Below are 18,811 nucleotides of genomic sequence, written 5' to 3' on the forward strand. Positions count from 1 at the left end.
ATTTAGATACAGTTTTTTGAGCTGTTACAAAAAGCAAAGTTTCTTGCGTGACGCCAGGCATTGTTGGATGAAGGGGAGACGCTTTGGATGGGCTAATCAAAATCATGAATCAGTGAGGGAAGAGCTAAAGCAGACAACAAGATGGAGGGCTGTGGGGACAAACATTAAACTTCTCCGACAGTCTCATTACTGCTCTCATACCTTTTGAACAGATCTGGCAATCAGAGTGGCGTTTTGAAAACAACTCACTAAAAAAAGAGTTTCTCCAAGCATGTTGTCTGAATAATGCAGAGTTTGACGTGAATGTAATAAGGCAAAACAATCCGCAGCTGAAAACAGATGCTGTGGCATTCAATAACAAATAGTGGAGATGTGTGATATAGCCCAGTTAGATTTTCTAGTGATGTACTTAAACTAATGTTTGGGCTGTACATTAACTATAGAAATCAAAAAACACAATAGGAATAATTTATTAATGCCATTACTACATTTGGCATTTTTGTATTTTTATCACATAAAAGCTAAAATGCTTTTCAAAAATTGAAAGTAAAACACCACTTTGCCAGACAAAAAAGGAGGCCATGACACATGGGAATATTGCCTGCTGGTAATCTGGTGTTTTCAGATAGGAGGGGGGGTGAGAAGAGAACTAATGGTCATGAGAGCAGTGTGAACTTTTAATCATGTCTGATTTCTTTTTTCTTTTTTAACCCTAAACTGCTTGTGTCCGTTGCAGCCACGGGATGTCACATACACTGGCACAACAACAAAGATCTAATTGAGCAGTCTGATGTGCGCAGAAGTCTGTGTGGTTATTCTGCAGCAGCCTACTTCTGTTTGCACATGATTTAATCAATGTAAACACAGTGAATCACTGCACACAATGGCTCTGCCCAGTGCTCTACTTTTCAAATTAGAGGCTGCAGATTTATCACCAAGCTGTCCTGCTTCCTTTAGACAGGCATGTTTAATTAAAGTAACTAAAGGAAAAGGTTGTCGTATTTCTTTTAGTATAAAGCACCTGTGTGTGCTTAGTATCACCTATTAATTTCCAACTCGTTGAATTATCTTTTCTGAACTTTCGTCTCCTCATTTGTAAATGCTAACTCAAATGTATTATTTTAATTTTTAGCATTATTCCTGGAGTTGTGGCTCAGTGAGAACTGACAGAACCTGGTTCTTTTCTGCGTGTATTCCCAGCATGCTTATGATCCAGCTTTCACCAAAATACCAACACTTTGCTTTTGTGCAACCTCATTTGAATGAAACTACAACTACTCTCTGTGCCTCTTCTCACACATTTGTGCCAAACACACTATGCAATAAATGAAAATACCAAAGAGAAAAACACCAACATTTAAAAGTGCTACTTGTGGCCTGTCATAAAAAGTAAGCTGTTGGTGAGGTATCCAAAGGGAGGATGCTTTACTTTATAACAAACACAAAGCAGAAAATGACCACTCGGTTGACTCATAATTGGCAAGACAGTAAAAATAATGTGTCACTTACTTGGCATCTGCATCCAGTCAAAGGCATGAGAGTGAAATATGTAATTGCAGTCACAGAGTCCAAGTCAGCAGCCCACAAGGAATAAGAGACGACCAAAATCTCCTTCTTGAGGCTAAACTGCAGTATTATTTTTTTCTCTCCCTATCAGAGAAAAGAATTTTCTAGATTTTTATTTGCCTTCTAGGCGGGTTCTTGTTCAGTTATTGTAAAAATTACATTAATGATATCACAAGTGGTTAAAAAAGCGCATAATTTTTACTTGACTGACTTATTCCTAGAGGGCAAAACGTTCCAACATACTGAACAGCCAGAGCTACAGCCCAGACGTGTTCATTTTCTGTCTTCGGCCACAAATATTTAGATCGCCTCTCAGAAGTGGCAAGTTTTGGGCAATGCATGCAATCCATTCTGCTCCTGCTGTTTCTGTATTTCAATGAGTAAAAAGAGTCCCTGACATTCATATATATTTCATCTGGATGAGCCAGAAATTCTGTCTGGGAACAAGATACTCTGATTATTCAAGATATTCTGTTGTCAATTAAAAGGTTGGAGCTAATTAATTAATGCTAATAAGCTACCTAAGATCAATTATGAGTAAGTAGTTTAATCTTTTAGGCATTTTGAAGGGCTTAAGAAACAAAACACATTGGTCAGAGGTACAAAAGTAATTGGACAAAGTAACATCATTCATGTAAATCGTTTGCAGGCTATGACTCTCTGAAGTCAACAACCCATGGACATCACCAGATGCTTTTTGCTCCCTTGAGATGAGAATTTACAGTTGACACTTTCAGTTGCTGCTTGTTTGTGGTTCTCTCTGCCTTTATTTTTGTCTTCTGTTCCTGAAAGGCATGTTCTTTATAGGTGAGATCAGGTGACTTACTTTGCAGTATGGTGTGAATCTTTATCCATTTGGGATCCTGTCAGTTTTGCAGCATTTGGTTGAATATGAGCAGAGCCTGTTTGTTTTTGATTCACAGGACAAACTCATACTGCTACTTCGGTCACAGTTTTATCAATAAACATTTGTGTCCCAGTTCCATTGGTAACCATACATCCACCATGTTTTACATATATGGAAAGCACAGTTGTAGATCCAGGCAATGATACATTGGCAATGATACACTAACAAAAGTTTTTGACTTGTCTGCATTTTGTGAAGTTTCTTTTCTGAACCATGAAAATAGTTCATTCATGTGCTTTAGTTGTTTTCTGTGGTCTTTCAGGCCTTTTTGTTTTGCCGAGTTGGTCCAGATTGGTGACTCGGCAACTCCTGAAGTTTTTACTGTCTTTCCTATAGGTTCATTTTGGTTTTTCAGCTGAAAGACCACCTCCATCATTTGCACTAAAATGTCTTTTTAGCTTTCACATTTAAAATGATATTATTAGAAAGTTAGAAAGCATAGATGTAACACTAATAATAAACTTCAGATATTAAGTCTACTTCATTTGTCCTGAAATAAGAAGGGAATGGACCCCACCTGTCCATGTAACTTCTTGTCAGTCAGTTATCCAGTTAATTTTGAGCCTTTGAGAATGGGGGACCCTCTATTCTTTCTTTCTTTCGTTTTTTTGTGCAAACATTGGCTGTTTGATTTAAACTCAACACTATGGTGGTGTAGAGAGGCAAAACTTCAAAAATTGTGCCTTTGTCCAACAAATTATGGACCTAACAGTATCTGGCAGACTGCAGAGGGAAACCGTGTTTCACCATCCAGGTTGGAGAGATATGAATGGGCAAATTGATATTGAAACTACTAATATAGAGAACATGACCCTGTCAGATTAACACTTGTAATCATTTCATTTATTTAAAATCCTAGAAAATACATTGAGGGAGAACCCTCATTTTCAATAGCACTGGAGTGAATAATAATACATAAATGTAGCAATGAACGTGCTCTTTATTGTGTGTGCACTCTGTGCTTTAGATCTTCACAATCAGCCAATTTTTATGTGCCACAAAGGGTCTGTGATCAAACCATATTTTATTCTGGGATCAATATGGTGTCCCTGTATTTTAGGGAAAGGCAAAATTTGACTTTTTTAGAAAACAAAATGTAAGTAATTATTGCTGTGTGTCAGTTATAATGATTATGCTCCCTCCTGATTGCAAAGAGCTCGGAGAATAATTTAACAAAAACAAAAATTAGACATCAGAGGGTTAAGGCTACACAGGACTGTAATCACTAGGGATGGGTATTGTTTAGGTTTTATCCAATACCAGTACCAAACCAGTACTTTTGACACGGTGCCGGTGCTTAAACGGTGCTTAAAGAATGGAGAACACAAAATTGCCTACTACGCTTGCAAAGGTAAAATAATTGGCTAGAATCCAAAGTGTATGACATTTCAGGAAAAAAAAGAACTGTGGTGTGTCTGTGCGCATTTTTTAGAAGTGAGGGGTGTGTCTGTACGCAGGTTTTAGAAATGAGGGCACTTCTAATGGCACCGGATACCGGTACCCATCCCTAGTAATCACCAAGCATGCATGTCTTTCATCCTTATAAAAAGTAAGACTTAAAGGGCAGAAATTCTTATCCTCACAATCAACAAAACACATTATAAACCAGCAAATGTTTGAAAAAATAGACAGGGGTATTGGCAGGCTGTTTATTAACAATTAAAGATGAAATTTTCAAACGAATTATTAATTATTTGTAATTTGTTTCACTTTAACCATTAAAGTGCAGTAAAAACAACTATTTAATAATTTAATAACTAAAAAACAATTTTGAAAAATCAACACTCACACACACACAGATGTTTCAACAAATGCTTCATCAGTCCATCCAAGCACTCAAATGCTACTCTTTAGTGTCTTGATAGAGACTGGAAACAATGAGTTTGGTAGAGGTTTAGTTTATATTTTCAGTTGATGTCGGAAGAGAGAGTGAGTTAGATCACTTGATATATTGTTGCTAAGCACACACTGCTTTAAAAACTACATTGAATTGTATCCCTTTCTTCCAATAATCCTAACACAACCTGTCCAACATGACAGAGCAGCAAATCCTTTCCTTAGCTGCTTATCTGACTATGGTAACACCTTTGCATATAGTTTGTGCTGTATCACACCATGGTATATATGATGTCACACATGATTCTTTTTTTTGACACATTTAATATGAGATGATAAACATAACACCCTTAGATGATGTGTTTTGACAAGACTGCAAATGACTAAAGTTCAGTTCATTCACCACCCAGTGAAAGGGTTTATCATTAGAGTTCTTAGAGTTATCAATGAGATAGTTAACTTTTAGTGTAGTACAGGTTTTCAGTAGTTTGGTCAGCACACTGTTAATTAATGCAGGAAAGCAATAACAGAAGTCAAAAAGCAAGGGTGGAAGGAACCATAATGTAAGTCTTGGCGAGGAATAGGTGGCGTAGCCTGACTGAATTTACAGCATCTTACCAAAATCTAAATGCATGTTGTATTTGTATATTTATGCAATAAGTCAATTTCCCTGTGGGTATCTATGACTGTTTGAGAAGTGTAACTGCATACTGTGTTTGACGCATCAAAAATGGGTGGTTGGTATTAACCAAATAGACCGACTTTGCTAAATGGGCCATTAATGTATGCATGCCTTAGCTTTAGCACTAAAGGCAACTTTGAAACATGAGAATGATCGGCACTGACATTAATGGGAGTCTGACATAAACACAAACAGAGAGCTTTCTGTAGGGAACATATTCATATCCATATTCATACATTGTTATGCAGTTCCTGAAACTCTGAGGGGTTGTCTTGTCTAATGGATGAAACATTAGACAAGATACGGAGAAAGTGAAATTTACTGTGGGAGAAAAGAAAAGAAGAGACAAACTAAATTATGGCATAGAAAGTTTAGCACCCCGAAGGCTTAAATGATTTTTAAATTGCTGGAAATTTGATCGGAAGGCATCTTCATATTCACTCTGAGTACAAACCTATAGTTTGGATTTTGTAAGAAAAACAAAGGCATCACTGACCGGCATATAGGAAAGCACAATTACTGCTGAACGGTACAACAACGTAATCTATTTACTTATCCCTTTGTGATTGCTCATTTTTCTAAACCTGAGGCAGACAGAGCTACGCTGGATATTCCATGTAATCATCACTACCCACATTCTAGCCTCCCTTCAGGAAAACAACACACACAGATAAACTATGTTTTTAGGGAGTAGCATCAAATCTGTGTGCACGTTAAATCTATGAGTTTCTGCTTTTTGGTTGGAAATGGGCTTGGCTTAAGATTCTAAAGACAAGACAGCGCACCACATGCTCTGACCCGAGTACGATGACTTTATTTCTGTCTCTTCTGAAGTGCTGTAAGAGAGCTTGAGAGATGGAAATGAGTGATAGAACTCAAAAGATAATTGAAGGACAGAGTGAAAGAAGAGGAGATAGGAAGGTGGAACAGAGGGGATATCTGTGCCAATAGACTTCAGCTGAAAGCATGATACTCTGATTGAGAGATAAGAGAAAGAGGGGATAATAGGAGAAAGAGGACATTGGAAATAGAGAGGATGATTGTGGAGCGAATGAGAGGCTGAAAATGGATACTACATTGGTTGTCTCGAGAAGGAGAGGATAGCAGCTCATGCAGATCTAGTGATGAACTGATTAAAGGAGAGTGTGTGAGTACCCACTGCACACAGGAAGTATGGATATCCATTCCTGTTGATGTCCTGTCAGCAGACTGACCCCACTGCTGTGCATTGTGATCCTAGAAGTCGGCGTGATACCATCAGCCATGCATAAAGTCACAACAAAGAAAGGAAGGTGCGGACTGGTGAGAGGAAAGCGAGGTGCCTTCGAGTCTCTAAGTGTCGCAAACTATTAGTTAAAGAAATGTAAGTGAAACAAATGAAGTGGCCCACAGAGTGAAAACTACTTATGTATGCAGAAGTGGTTCCTAATAAGCATCCATGCGGTTTTTGGATAAACATAAACAAGGCAACTGGGGGAATGACACAAATAAGGACTCGCAGCATTTTAATGGCTGAATTATCATGATTTTTTTATGCATGAAGTAATGCGTCCCTTTGGTTCCCGGATTAAGTATGACACACACAGCTGGGACCAGACTGAAGATGTTGCTGGGAGCATGTTCCGCTTGTCTAGCAGGGTTCGTCTGTGTCTGGCCTTCAGCCAACCCTCATAGCCCCCACATGCTGAGATGCATGCCGCAATGTCACATCACACAAACATTTCCCCAAAGCTGGGTTCACATCAGACAGACGCTTTCCTAAAGCTATATCCATCCACCTCAACCCTCAGCCCACGCCGTGTCACCCACTAACTATGTACACAGCTGCCTCAGAAGGATCCCTCCGACAAACAGAATGCTGAAAATCCCCTTTTGCTGTGGCGTTAAGTACGACAGAGACATCCTGTGGACTGAGCTGAGCCGGACTAGTCAGGCCCTGTCGGATCAAGCCACTTGTAGTTGGCGCTGCCTGGCTCTCCTAGGGCCTCTTCATCAACTCAGCCAAGGCGAAACAATAGACTAAAGCTAGTAGGAAGACACCACAGGCCTCATGCCAAATGCACTAAAAGAGAGACAGTGAAGGAAAGAGAGAATGAGAGCAACCCAGAACGGTACGTGAGCATCAGGATTGGTATGTCTCTTGTGAAGGCTAGATTAGAGATATATTAGTGTACATGATTAAAGAGGAAAGAGAAGCTTACTCTTCATTGAGGTCTGTTGTCAGGGCTTTGTGGTGCACTGTCAAAAGCTATTGGCATGAGCCTGAAGGGAAAGCAGAATGAGCACAGGAGGGAAAAAGTGGTAAAACAGAAATAAACGGGCACCTAGGGACAGGCGCGTGCAAGGAAGTGAATGGATGTTAGTATTCCTGAATGCACCATCAGGACCAGCATGACTGAGCAGTTATTGGATAATTTCTCTAACATGGTGTCACTTAGTGGCATTTCAGGACACTTGAAAAAAGGGAATAGACCCTTTGATCTCTGCCTAATGTGGTGGAAGCTTGTACTCAGAATAACTTTCAAAAGAACAGCCAGAGAGACAATACCCACCCTTCCAATTTGGGCTTTTATTACCAGTTTCTCAAGGATTTGTACACATTTGTGAGGGAAAGACATATAAGAATACTGAGATTATTTTTTGTAAGTTTGCTTTTGCATAATTATAAACAGCTTGACAGGGAAGACGTCACTTTTATTTTCTTCCTTTTAATTTTTGTTTAATGGTGACTGTGTGCCAGAGAAAGGTGTTTTTGCACTAAGTCTGCAGAGCTGTAGCTCCCTTCACCTCAGAATAAATTTCGCCTGCTTTCAGCTTAAAATTTGGCATCAGGGACAGCAAACTGGTGGTTTTTTGTTGTTTTTTTTCTGCTTCCCTCATCATTAATAATGATGAGAAGCTCTGCATTTGGAGCTCACATCCTCCACCGAGAGAAGTGACCTATTATAATCCCGATCTGCCCCAAAATTTAATGAGTTCTTTCCTTCCCCATGTTCCACCTTCCCATCAAGTTTCATTAAATTCACCATTGTGATTTGGTTATCCAACAGATAAAGAAACTGATCATCATCATGTTGCCTCAATAAAGAGGCAATATGACCACCCCATTAACTAGTCTCCTTACCTTTAAATTATTTTCATACTCATAAGCCCAGTGGATCAACTGGACCAGTTTTCTATTGTCCATGCACTGTAGTGTACTTAAAAAACTACTACTATTTTAGCAGCTCGTATTTTCTCTGTATTGACAATTGCATATCTTACTCTTAGGTTCAGGGTGTACAGTCATTTGGCGAGGCGTATGTTTTATGGCGCCGCAGACCTGGCAACCAGCCTGATAAAAAAAAGTCCATGTAAACATCAGCTGTGTAAACAACATTTAGCTCTAAAAATAGACGAATATGCTGAGAAGTGGACCGCTGGTGAAGTCCAGGCTTTATTAATGCTGTATGCGAATGAGAAAATACTGACTTGCCCGATTCTTAACCTGCTACTGGGACGTTTACACAGGAATGTAATGCTGAGAGAAAAGGATGAAACTGGATTACAGGGAGTGCAGAATTATTAGGCAAATGAGTATTTTGTCCACATCATCCTCTTCATGCATGTTGTCTTACTCCAAGCTGTATAGAAATATCTCAAGACAGATTTTTCTAAGGTTTTATGGACTGATGAAATGAGAGTGAGTCTTGATGGGCCAGATGGATGGGCCCGTGGCTGGATTGGTAAAGGGCAGAGAGCTCCAGTCCGACTCAGACGCCAGCAAGGTGGAGGTGGAGTACTGGTTTGGGCTGGTATCATCAAAGATGAGCTTGTGGGGATTTTTCGGGTTGAGGATGGAGTCAAGCTCAACTCCCAGTCCTACTGCCAGTTTCTGGAAGACACCTTCTTCAAGCAGTGGTACAGGAAGAAGTCTGCATCCTTCAAGAAAAACATGATTTTCATGCAGGACAATGCTCCATCACACGCGTCCAAGTACTCCACAGCGTGGCTGGCAAGAAAGGGTATAAAAGAAGAAAAACTAATGACATGGCCACCTTGTTCACCTGATCTGAACCCCATTGAGAACCTGTGGTCCATCATCAAATGTGAGATTTACAAGGAGGGAAAACAGTACACCTCTCTGAACAGTGTCTGGGAGGCTGTGGTTGCTGCTGCACGCAATGTTGATGGTGAACAGATCAAAACACTGACAGAATCCATGGATGGCAGGCTTTTGAGTGTCCTTGCAAAGAAAGGTGGCTATATTGGTCGCTGATTTGTTTTTGTTTTGTTTTTGAATGTCAGAAATGTATATTTGTGAATGTGGAGATGTTATATTGGTGTCACTGGTAAAAGTAAATAATTGAAATAGGTATATATTTGTTTTTTGTTAAGTTGCCTAATAATTATGCACAGTAATAGTCACCTGCACACACAGATATCCCCCTAAAATAGCTGAAACTAAAAACAAACTAAAAACTACTTCCAAAAACATTCAGCTTTGATATTAATGAGTTTTTTGGGTTCATTGAGAACATGGTTGTTGTTCAATAATAAAATTATTCCTCAAAAATACAACTTGCCTAATAATTCTGCACTCCCTGTATAAAGAAGTAAAAAACAACACTGACTGCATGTGTGACGAGCTCTGCTGTGCCATCTGTGCCACATGCAGCATTTTAGTGTTTTTGTGCTACAGTGTTATAGCACTAAATATTAAATTGAACCCATCCCCCCTTTCAGCCTGGTTGCAGCCGCTGGGATCAACAACTTTTTCTGTCTGTCTTTTCAACTTTGTTATAATCATGAACCCACAAAACACAGAGCTGAGATGACATCCTTCATCTTGTTTTTGGAGTTTTTGCTGCTCTGCCAACTGCCAACATCACATTACTGTTACATCTGGCTGCTGTAAATGCTAATAGAGAATAAAACCCTTAAAGGTATGTGGTGAGCAGTCCTTCTCAGAGATTCCCCAAAACGAATGCATTTAATAATTAGTTTTTATTCATCTCTGGCTCTCTTCCACAGTGTGCCTTTTGCCCTGCCTCCCTCAACTTAACCCCAACCCATCAAAGCAGATGGCTGCTGGAAGTTTCTTCCTGTTAAAATTGAGTTTTTCCTTCCTACTGTCGCCAAGTGCTTCCTTGAGGAAGGTTTTCTGATTGTTGGGTTTTTTTCTGTATTATTGAAGGATCTTTACCTCACAGTATAAAGAGCCTTCAGGCAGGTGTTGTTGTGATTTTGCGCTATATAAATAACAGTGAAAAATTTAACAGAACTGTGTGGTGTTAAAGTGCCTGCTGTAAAGGCCGTGTAAAAGTAATAGTAGTAGTGTATGAATGGTGTATGTGTGTTTCCTGAGTTCTCAGTGTCAAAAGAAAATGAGAGGGTCAAAGGGAAACAAATCCACCTGTCCATATTAAAATAGCTGAATTTCAGTGGCACACCACCCCTGCAAATTTCTCATGATTTGATTTGACAAAATTGTCCCTCTCAAGGGTGCAATCATGTGTTTTTTTATTTTCCTGCAGTTAAATGTTCTTCACTCTCACTTAATCAGGACTCTTGATTACGTCTCTAATTTGTTACAGTGGAAGGGAGGAGTGCACTGAGTGTGGGGGCTTATTGTACATAATATCAGCCAGTCATTGCAGAGGATTACAGTGTCTTCAGAGAACATTTCTGTTTAACATTACTTCATTAGGCTCCCTTTGATAACCTTTCATTTCCCATTATTAGTTTTCATTTAATCCCAGCCCATGTCTAAGCTGCCGTCTATGTACGGAATGATGGCAAACGCCTGTGGAAAGACGACTCCTCTACAAGTGTAGGTCTGTGTAATTAAGCAATAAGCCACATGAGGCCAAGCTTTATGGTGATTTTTGAACAGCTGTTATGAGATATGCTGTTAAGTAAGATTTGGTAGCTGTCCCATAAATCAAAGACGATCTGGCTTTAGGACGTTTTTTAAAAAGTTTTACTTATATGGAAATCAAACCATTGTTGATTGAGTGTATACATCAGTAATTACATTTCTATAGAGAAAATATTCTTGTATGTGGGGAAGTCACCCATCCCCATGCTGGATTCTGCATGCCTACAGATAAGTAATTGAAAACAATGCATCCATACATCCCAGTGTTATTGCTGTCAGTGTAATGTCATTGATAACAGCCTCACAGTTTGCAATTATCTCTCCGAGAGTCATATCAGAGTTGTATTAAAATACTACTAAATGGAGACCCAATTATTTTTCTAGCAAAACACCAGAAGCCAGAGGAAACAGAGTATTAATGCGGCACTGAGCATCCAACTTTTGGCAATTTTTACAGCTGTCTTTTGCAGTTTTTATCATTCTAAGACATAATAGACCGAGAAGAACCAGCTCCAGATGGAGGTTTGTCAGCGAAAAAACTGCCTATGGTGGAAAAAGTCCAATTAGTCCATTGTTAGTTTGTTGGCTTCATTTGAGAACAGAATTCACTCCTTTGGTGTACTTCTATCCAAGCAGCCACTGGGCAAGAGACAGTGCAGTTGTGTCAGGTTGCCGTTCATCACAAGGTTACCACAGAGAGACAGACAACCAGCCATGCTGGTATTCATACTACCAGATGTAGAGCACCCAGAAAAAAACAAACAGAAAGGTCTCAGCTGACCAGAAAATTTTAAGCCTGTGCTCCAGCACATTGTTCATTTATTAGAAGTCAAACTCAAGAAATGATGACATGAGTGCATATAGTTACTGCACTTCATTTACATTTCTGTTGTAGGTCATTGCTGCTCCAGGCTCTAATACTAGTTTCTTTCCAGGGGTGGGTCTTTGTTATTATCTTATTCCACAGTGTTCAGGTTTAATTGCATGCTGCTGGGAATGACAACTTTGGTCACTAGAAACTGAACATCAGCTCCCCGTTACTCTGCGTACACATATTAATAAGTCTGTTCAACCTGGATGGCTGAAATTGAGCTTTCTGCAAGGCTAGACAGACATCACACGTGTTGGGTGAAAGCTACAATTTCCTTGATACCCGATGAAGCTACCCTATTATGCATTAATGGTCCAAGCTTGTCATCTTGCGTGCATGGTCTGGCATACTTGATATACAGCACTTTTATATTCTCATCTGTAGTCTCAGAAACTTATCTCATTATGGGTGCATCACAGACAATACACATCCATAAAGAATGACCAGAAATGGACCTTTAAATGTTTTTAAAGAAAAAAAAAACATTATCATGCTGTTCTTCACAACAATAAGAAGCTCATGTGTTCCCCCTCTCTCAGTTAATGCTTCCGCTGGAAAGCATTTAGTGTCACTTCATTATAAATGGATTATGGTTTGCAGGCTGTGTGAGAGAGGATATGAAGGCTCAAAACCAAATATATCTACCACAACAAGAACTTTGCACTGCTGCCCATCTGTTTGCCGGGCTAAAACTTGAACAAGGCTTTGTTAAAGTGCTGCTGGTGGCATATATATATTTGTGTCAATAATGAAATGGTCTGCTCTGTGACTTAGCCAGATGAAAGCATAACATCCGGCTACACTTTCATCCGGACAACATTTTAAATTGTCTAAACAAAAATCCCTGAAATTGATTTGATTTGACAAGCAGACTGTCCTCCATCTCCTCCTGGCAAATGGCAGATCTGTTTACTGCTGATAATCTTATCAGATTCAAATTTCACTCATCATCTTGTCCCTGCAAATCTTCATCTCTTTGATTGATCATTCCTGCAATATAATGAAAGCTAATCTAAACAATCATGCGTTTCGCCTGCAGGGTTGAAGATCCGTGAAGTGATGATCAACGTGTCGCGTCAGCAGGTGGAGGACTTTCATGGCCCAGAGGACTACTGGTGTTTGTGTGTCGCCTGGAGTCACCTGGGAACTTCCAAGAGCCGCAAGGCAACAGTCCGGATTGCCTGTAAGCGAAACCATGTCACTTTGATACCAGCCTGACCTTACTGTGTCTGCGAAGGTTATTTGACTTTAAACCAGTGAGGGGATTATATAGAAAGCATTCATTGTACATACATAAACAGAGAAGGTCACACATGAAACAATTGTGCATATATGTTTGTTTGCTCCTTCGTGCTATTCTTCTATAAAGCAGGGCTGTTTATTCTCTTGCCTAGACCTGCGGAAGAACTTTGAGCAGGACCCCCAAGGCACCGAGGTGCCTCTGAATGGCATGATTGTGTTGCACTGTCGTCCCCCAGAGGGAGTGCCTGTGGCTGAGGTGAGGGCTTTCTTGCACTTCAAACAAGTAACGTTTTCTCCTGTGTTGCTTGGAGAGAAGCCGTCATCCATCTGCTTTACTCACAGTATAGCTCTGTTTACGTGACATGTTGTTTTGTTTCTCTCCAGCCACAGCAAATCCAGGACACATCTGTAATTTTTTCTCTTCATTTCAGTGTAAACAAGACTAATACTTGATGAGCTGACACAATTAATGTATTCCTTTCACTTTTGCTATCTTTGTCTGTTTTCTGAGGGTGAGTATTTCTGTATGAGCATGTCTGATAGAGAGTACCCGTCACTGCTATTTTAATTTTTACTATGAATATAAAATGAGGCTCTTGTGGACATACAATTCCTGTCAAAATATCCAGACTTGGCTGTTTGAACAGAGCTGTTCTTAATCTGTTTGTCCTTCTCACTCATTGTTAGTCTTGTTAAACTTAGGAGTTATCTGTCTCCATTACAGGGAGCAGCACCTTTCAGAAACAGATCCACTTAATATTAATTATTCACTAAATTATTCACTCATTCCTCTTTACAGGATTTAACTTGAGAAAATATGCTACATAGCAGGATAACATTAAGTTTTATATCAGATAGTATTTGTTTATTTCATAGTTATATATGTTCTCATTAAGTCATATTTAATTGTAGAGCTTATTCATTGCTTCTGGTAGCTCTGTAAAATATATAACATTAACATTACAACCAAATCACCTTTTATATTTCCACTCATAGTAATGAGTCATTAATTAATTGCTTAGAAGAACTGGTAAAAGTTCACATCAATGTCCATAACATCTGCAGTTACCACAGACCATGGGGTGTCAATTAAATGTGGAAAGGCAAAGTGAGCCCCTCTCCAATGTATTCTTTTTCCACTTTGAGGGACCCAATTAAAATGAATATCAATGGAAGTGAGAGACACTGCTGATAGGGGTTAATAAATACCAGTAGGGTCCAACCATCAGCTACAGTACTATTTAATAAGGATAGGGTCTCACTGGGATTAGAAAAATCATTTTTTACAAGTGTCCTAAGTCCAAAAAAGTAATAAGTAAAGATGACACCATGTTTTCTGATGTCTGTAGGCTTGAGGCAGTGTTTTGGTTTATAGTAAAGCAAAATGTCGTCACTGATGTTATATCAGTGATTTCTGGAATGCCAAAGCAGCAACATAGTATACGATGATGTAACGGGGGTATTTTCAATTATTATATTTTAAATCTTTCAAAGTTATTATTTATTAATATATTTTGTATTTATTTTTTAATCAACAGACTTTTTATTCGTATTATTTTTATTTCGTCAGTTTTATCAAAGCAACTGACCACATGTATGAATTAATAAAGTTCAGTGAAATGAAATGAAAAGAACAGGGGTTAAGCACTGTCTGCCGTACTGAATATTGTTTACGGATATTTGAGAATTTGTATTGCTCAAACATTTTCTTTGGTGTGCTTCATTGTTATGTCTGTCATGTTGTGATCTGTCATATTAACAAACTGTTCTAAAGCCATTTGTTTTTTCAGAATCCAAATCGATGCTTTAGAATTCCTTAAAGGTGAAAATGGACTCCAGTTCAAATTGTGTGTGTGTGCCCGTGTGTGTGTGTGTGTGTGTGATGAATGATTCAGCTCACACAAATGGAGCATCGGTGTACCACGAGTCTCCCCGATGCATTGTGGTCATCAAACTCCTCATGCATTCATTAATGTGACTCCGGCTAACAAAGAGAATGGTTATAGTAAATAATGCAGTGACAAATCCAGCTCCCTCTAGTATGACTTGCACTGAGGGAAGAAAAAAAACTACTGACATCCAGAGTTGGAGATGTGGCAGTAATTTTTTTTTTCTTTTTATGACTTTAGACATTGCTGAGAGCCTTTTTTGTATCCAGCACTGTGAAAGAGAGAAGCTCAAGCTCAGCTAAAGTTTGAGTTTTAAGGAATTGAGGTCATGCAGCATGATCTGTTAAACCCTGTTTGTATTCTGAGGGATATTTATTTTGGCCATGACATTTATCTGAACGTCCATACTCCCACATTCAGCTGGAAATTAATACTTGAAGAAATGTGAACAGTTAATTTTTTGGAGCTGATATTAAATGCACAGTTGACGAAATGCGGATTTAATACGTTCCAACTTTCTAGGCTGTTTTAATACATTAATGCTTTACATCTGACTGTAAAGCTTGAAATCCCTTTATGTCACTGCTCTGTTCATGATCTCAGAGGCAATGCCATCAGTGAGGGAGAGGGAACTTTATCTGCATCTTGCTGTAACTAAGCCACCCGGGAGTTTACTGGGCTGCTGTGTAGGATGTTAATGAAAACCAGAGAACGCCATATTATCTGTCCCAGCAGTGACAGAGGCAATAATCTGTGCACAATGCAAGTCAGACCACAGAGAATGGATCATAGTAAAACAGCTTAAGTCTGCTTCAGTTTATTGGTGACAAGAGTTTTAACTGGCTCTGCTTTTTAGAGACAGAACAGTTACCAGTACATATTATACTCAACTGTGTCCTTACATAATATTTTTGTAATTAAATGTCACTTTTTCTCAATAAAAACAATCTTGTTTTGAATTAGTAGTTATTTAGTTAAACTATTAATAGCGCTTTACAGCTCAGTGATAACATGGTAAATGTGGGGTAATCTCAGAGAAAAGTCAACACTTAAGTAACAATGCAATAGTTTATTTTGTTTTTGATAGCAGTATGGTAACCTGCTTACAAGACAGCTGGTATTTTTCAGTGCAATATTTGGATTTAAGAAATTATCTGTCAGACGCATTTGGAGTTTTTTTCATTTTGAGTCTTTTATTGTCCTTTCTGTTGTTTAGCTGTGTTACAATTTCTACGTCTGGCCTTGTTTCCTGCTTTATTTTGAAAGTCTTGTGTTGCTATGTTCAATGCGTTTAGTTTTGCTCTTCCTCTTTGACATCGTTATGTTGATTTGTGTCAGCTGTTTCCCCATGTGTTTCCACTTCCTCTGATCACCTCCAGTGTGTATTTAGTCTGGGTGTTTTCTTTCAGTCTTTGTGAGGTTGTTTGGGTCACAGTCATAGAGTGAGCTGGAGGACCCAATAGCAGACATGGAAGGAGACAGGACTAAGGTTAAACAAAAAGCGAGCCGTTTATTATGGCTGGTAAACATGAATACAAAAATCAAGCAAAAGTGAACAGGAGCGACACTAAACTGAAACCTAAACTGGGAAAACTAAACTGTGGTAACTATGAAAACAGACATGAACACTGTTCTACCAAGGAACATGTGAGCAACTGTGATGGGGAAAAACAAGAACAAGAAACATAAACACGACCTGAGCAGAATCATGGAATACATGGAACAGATGACAAAGACTGAAAGAAAACACACAGAATAAACACACATTGGAGGTGATCAGAGGAAGTGGAAACACGTGGGGAAACAGCTGACACAAATCAACATAATGACATACAGGACAAGAGCAAAACTAAGCACACTGAACATAGCAAACAAGACTTTCAAAATAAAACAGGAAACAAGGAGAGATGTAGACATGACAACTAATAATAGCAACAGAAGAACTTAACATATCTCCAAATACAATATAAGAAATCAAAAATACAAACATAAACTCCAAATGCTGGGTCATAGACATTATCCTAAAGGAATAAAAACTGGATTCTTTCACTTTACAAGCTGATATCAACCTAAAACCTTCAATATCACATTAAAATTCTCTAGTAAGGTTATACTATATAACAGGTCTAAAAATATTGTGACGTCTCAGATATACTTGTCCTTTTCATCTCTGTTTAAAACTATGAACTTAACCATGTCTTTAAAATATAAACCTCCCTTTTTCTGTTTCATTTCATGATAACATTGCCTAAAATTGGAAATACAAAGCTAAATAGTCACTTTCAGTGTAATATTCATGAGTTAAGCATGAATACTGTGGCAGTTTTAAAGTACAGTGGCACCACTGGGATCTGGAATTTTAATAAAATTAAGGATGCCACATATTAAAGTAAACATCTAATACATATAATCTAATATATATGTGATGCCTGAAGGTTGTTTACATTTATTGATGAGTAAATATATGATGCCGTTGCTGCTGGGAACACACTGCGAACACAACTGAAGAGCTTTGCAGGGGAACAAAAATTAAAGACTAACATCTTTAAACAACCTGACCACATGGCAAAATAACCACTTGTTCAGCAAAGCATTAACTTACTTAATTTGTGCACTGTTCACATTATAAACTTTAGATACTGGAAAAACACATAGACTGAACTGCTTTTATAACTTAGCCATTTGTTCAGCTTTACAGAAGTCAGCTAGATCTAAAACATGTTGTCATTTAAAATACAGCAAATCTATAAAAAGTGTCACGCAAATCCCAACCAGCTTTGTTCCCATGTAAGTTAGATTCTCAATTGTACCATTTTTCTGCATTTCTACTTTTTTCACAATGTTGTCAATCCCTGAAGGTTCAACTCAGTGTTTTACAAAGGGATTGTTCGTATCACTCATAGACAACACTTTTTCTACCTGTTAAAAGTAGAGTGACAACAAAGATTTCCAAAATCTTCTCTGTGAAATCTTTAAACTCTTAAAATGTCAAGAAAATATACAAAAATTTTCAACATTGCTATACCCAGTGTTCCGATTTATAGATTTATGAAAGAGTTTCCAATTTCAGAAAAAAAGGGCAAGTGAGTAATTATGTAATCAGGGCCTGTATCGTACATGTTTGACATGCAGAGAATGAACAGCAGAAATCATGCTGGAGAGATTAAAAGGTTAGCAGCTAACTAAAGGAATAAATGCTTTCAATTATTACCCACCCAAGTATTCCCAAGCATTCCAATCATCAAGCCACTCACCCCGAGACATTTAGATTGCTTGAAATATAATTATTAAGTGATAAGCATAACGTTTCCAGAGATGGTGAAGAGATAATCCAAGAACGCCCTGAAAGTTTAGCCACTCCTGCCTCCAGAACAGGCGTGCGTCAGATTTGGTGGATTAATTTGTTTAATGTGATTTCATGAAAGCTGTTGTTGCACTGAGAAAAGGCCAAACATGACTGAGGGGAGGCTGAGAGGGTGCAGGCATGAGTGAAGGGAAGGAGGGGAGGGGGCGGTTAATGAAGCGCAATCTTAATTGAATCAGATGGTACAAAACTTACTGCAATGCTTTGTAATTGTCTTCATGTCGCTTTCACTTCCCATTTAAATGATTGTAAATGTAGGTCATTACATCTGCTTTCAGAATAATCAAGTGTTTAGGCCAGATGCTGAGGGGAATTGAAATGACTTCTCTGTTAAGTTTAAGATGATACCTTTCTGCAAATAAACACGGCTCTCCAGACTTGCCGGCTCTCTCACCTCAACAGCTTTACACAGCTTGAATTTATCAGAAAATGAAGCCCTGCTGCATGCTTCATAGACACTCTGCTGATGATGTGATGCTGCTTACCTGGCTTTATTTTATTTGCTTTCTCAACCAAGAGTGAAAAAGAGCAAAATATACTGGTACGTATGAGTGACATGTAGAGGTCAGTACGGTGGCCTTGACACCATGCCAA

General features: G+C 38.7%; 1 protein-coding gene across 1 annotated transcript in view; it reads left to right on the forward strand.

Moving 5' to 3' along the window:
* LOC146571141 (netrin receptor UNC5D-like) overlaps window positions 1-18,811 on the forward strand; it is a 185,316-nt gene that overhangs the window by 122,570 nt on the left and 43,935 nt on the right. The window contains exons 3-4 of the mRNA XM_085280169.1: window positions 12,762-12,905; window positions 13,117-13,220. Coding sequence (XP_085136295.1) covers window positions 12,762-12,905; window positions 13,117-13,220 — 248 coding nt within the window. The remainder of the gene's footprint in view (window positions 1-12,761; window positions 12,906-13,116; window positions 13,221-18,811) is intronic.

Source organism: Mchenga conophoros, linkage group LG7, assembly GCF_057382185.1.
Source record: "Mchenga conophoros isolate Kocher_MC1m ecotype Shallow Benthic linkage group LG7, M_conophoros_male_GT1.1, whole genome shotgun sequence".
Lineage (NCBI taxonomy): Eukaryota > Metazoa > Chordata > Actinopteri > Cichliformes > Cichlidae > Mchenga > Mchenga conophoros.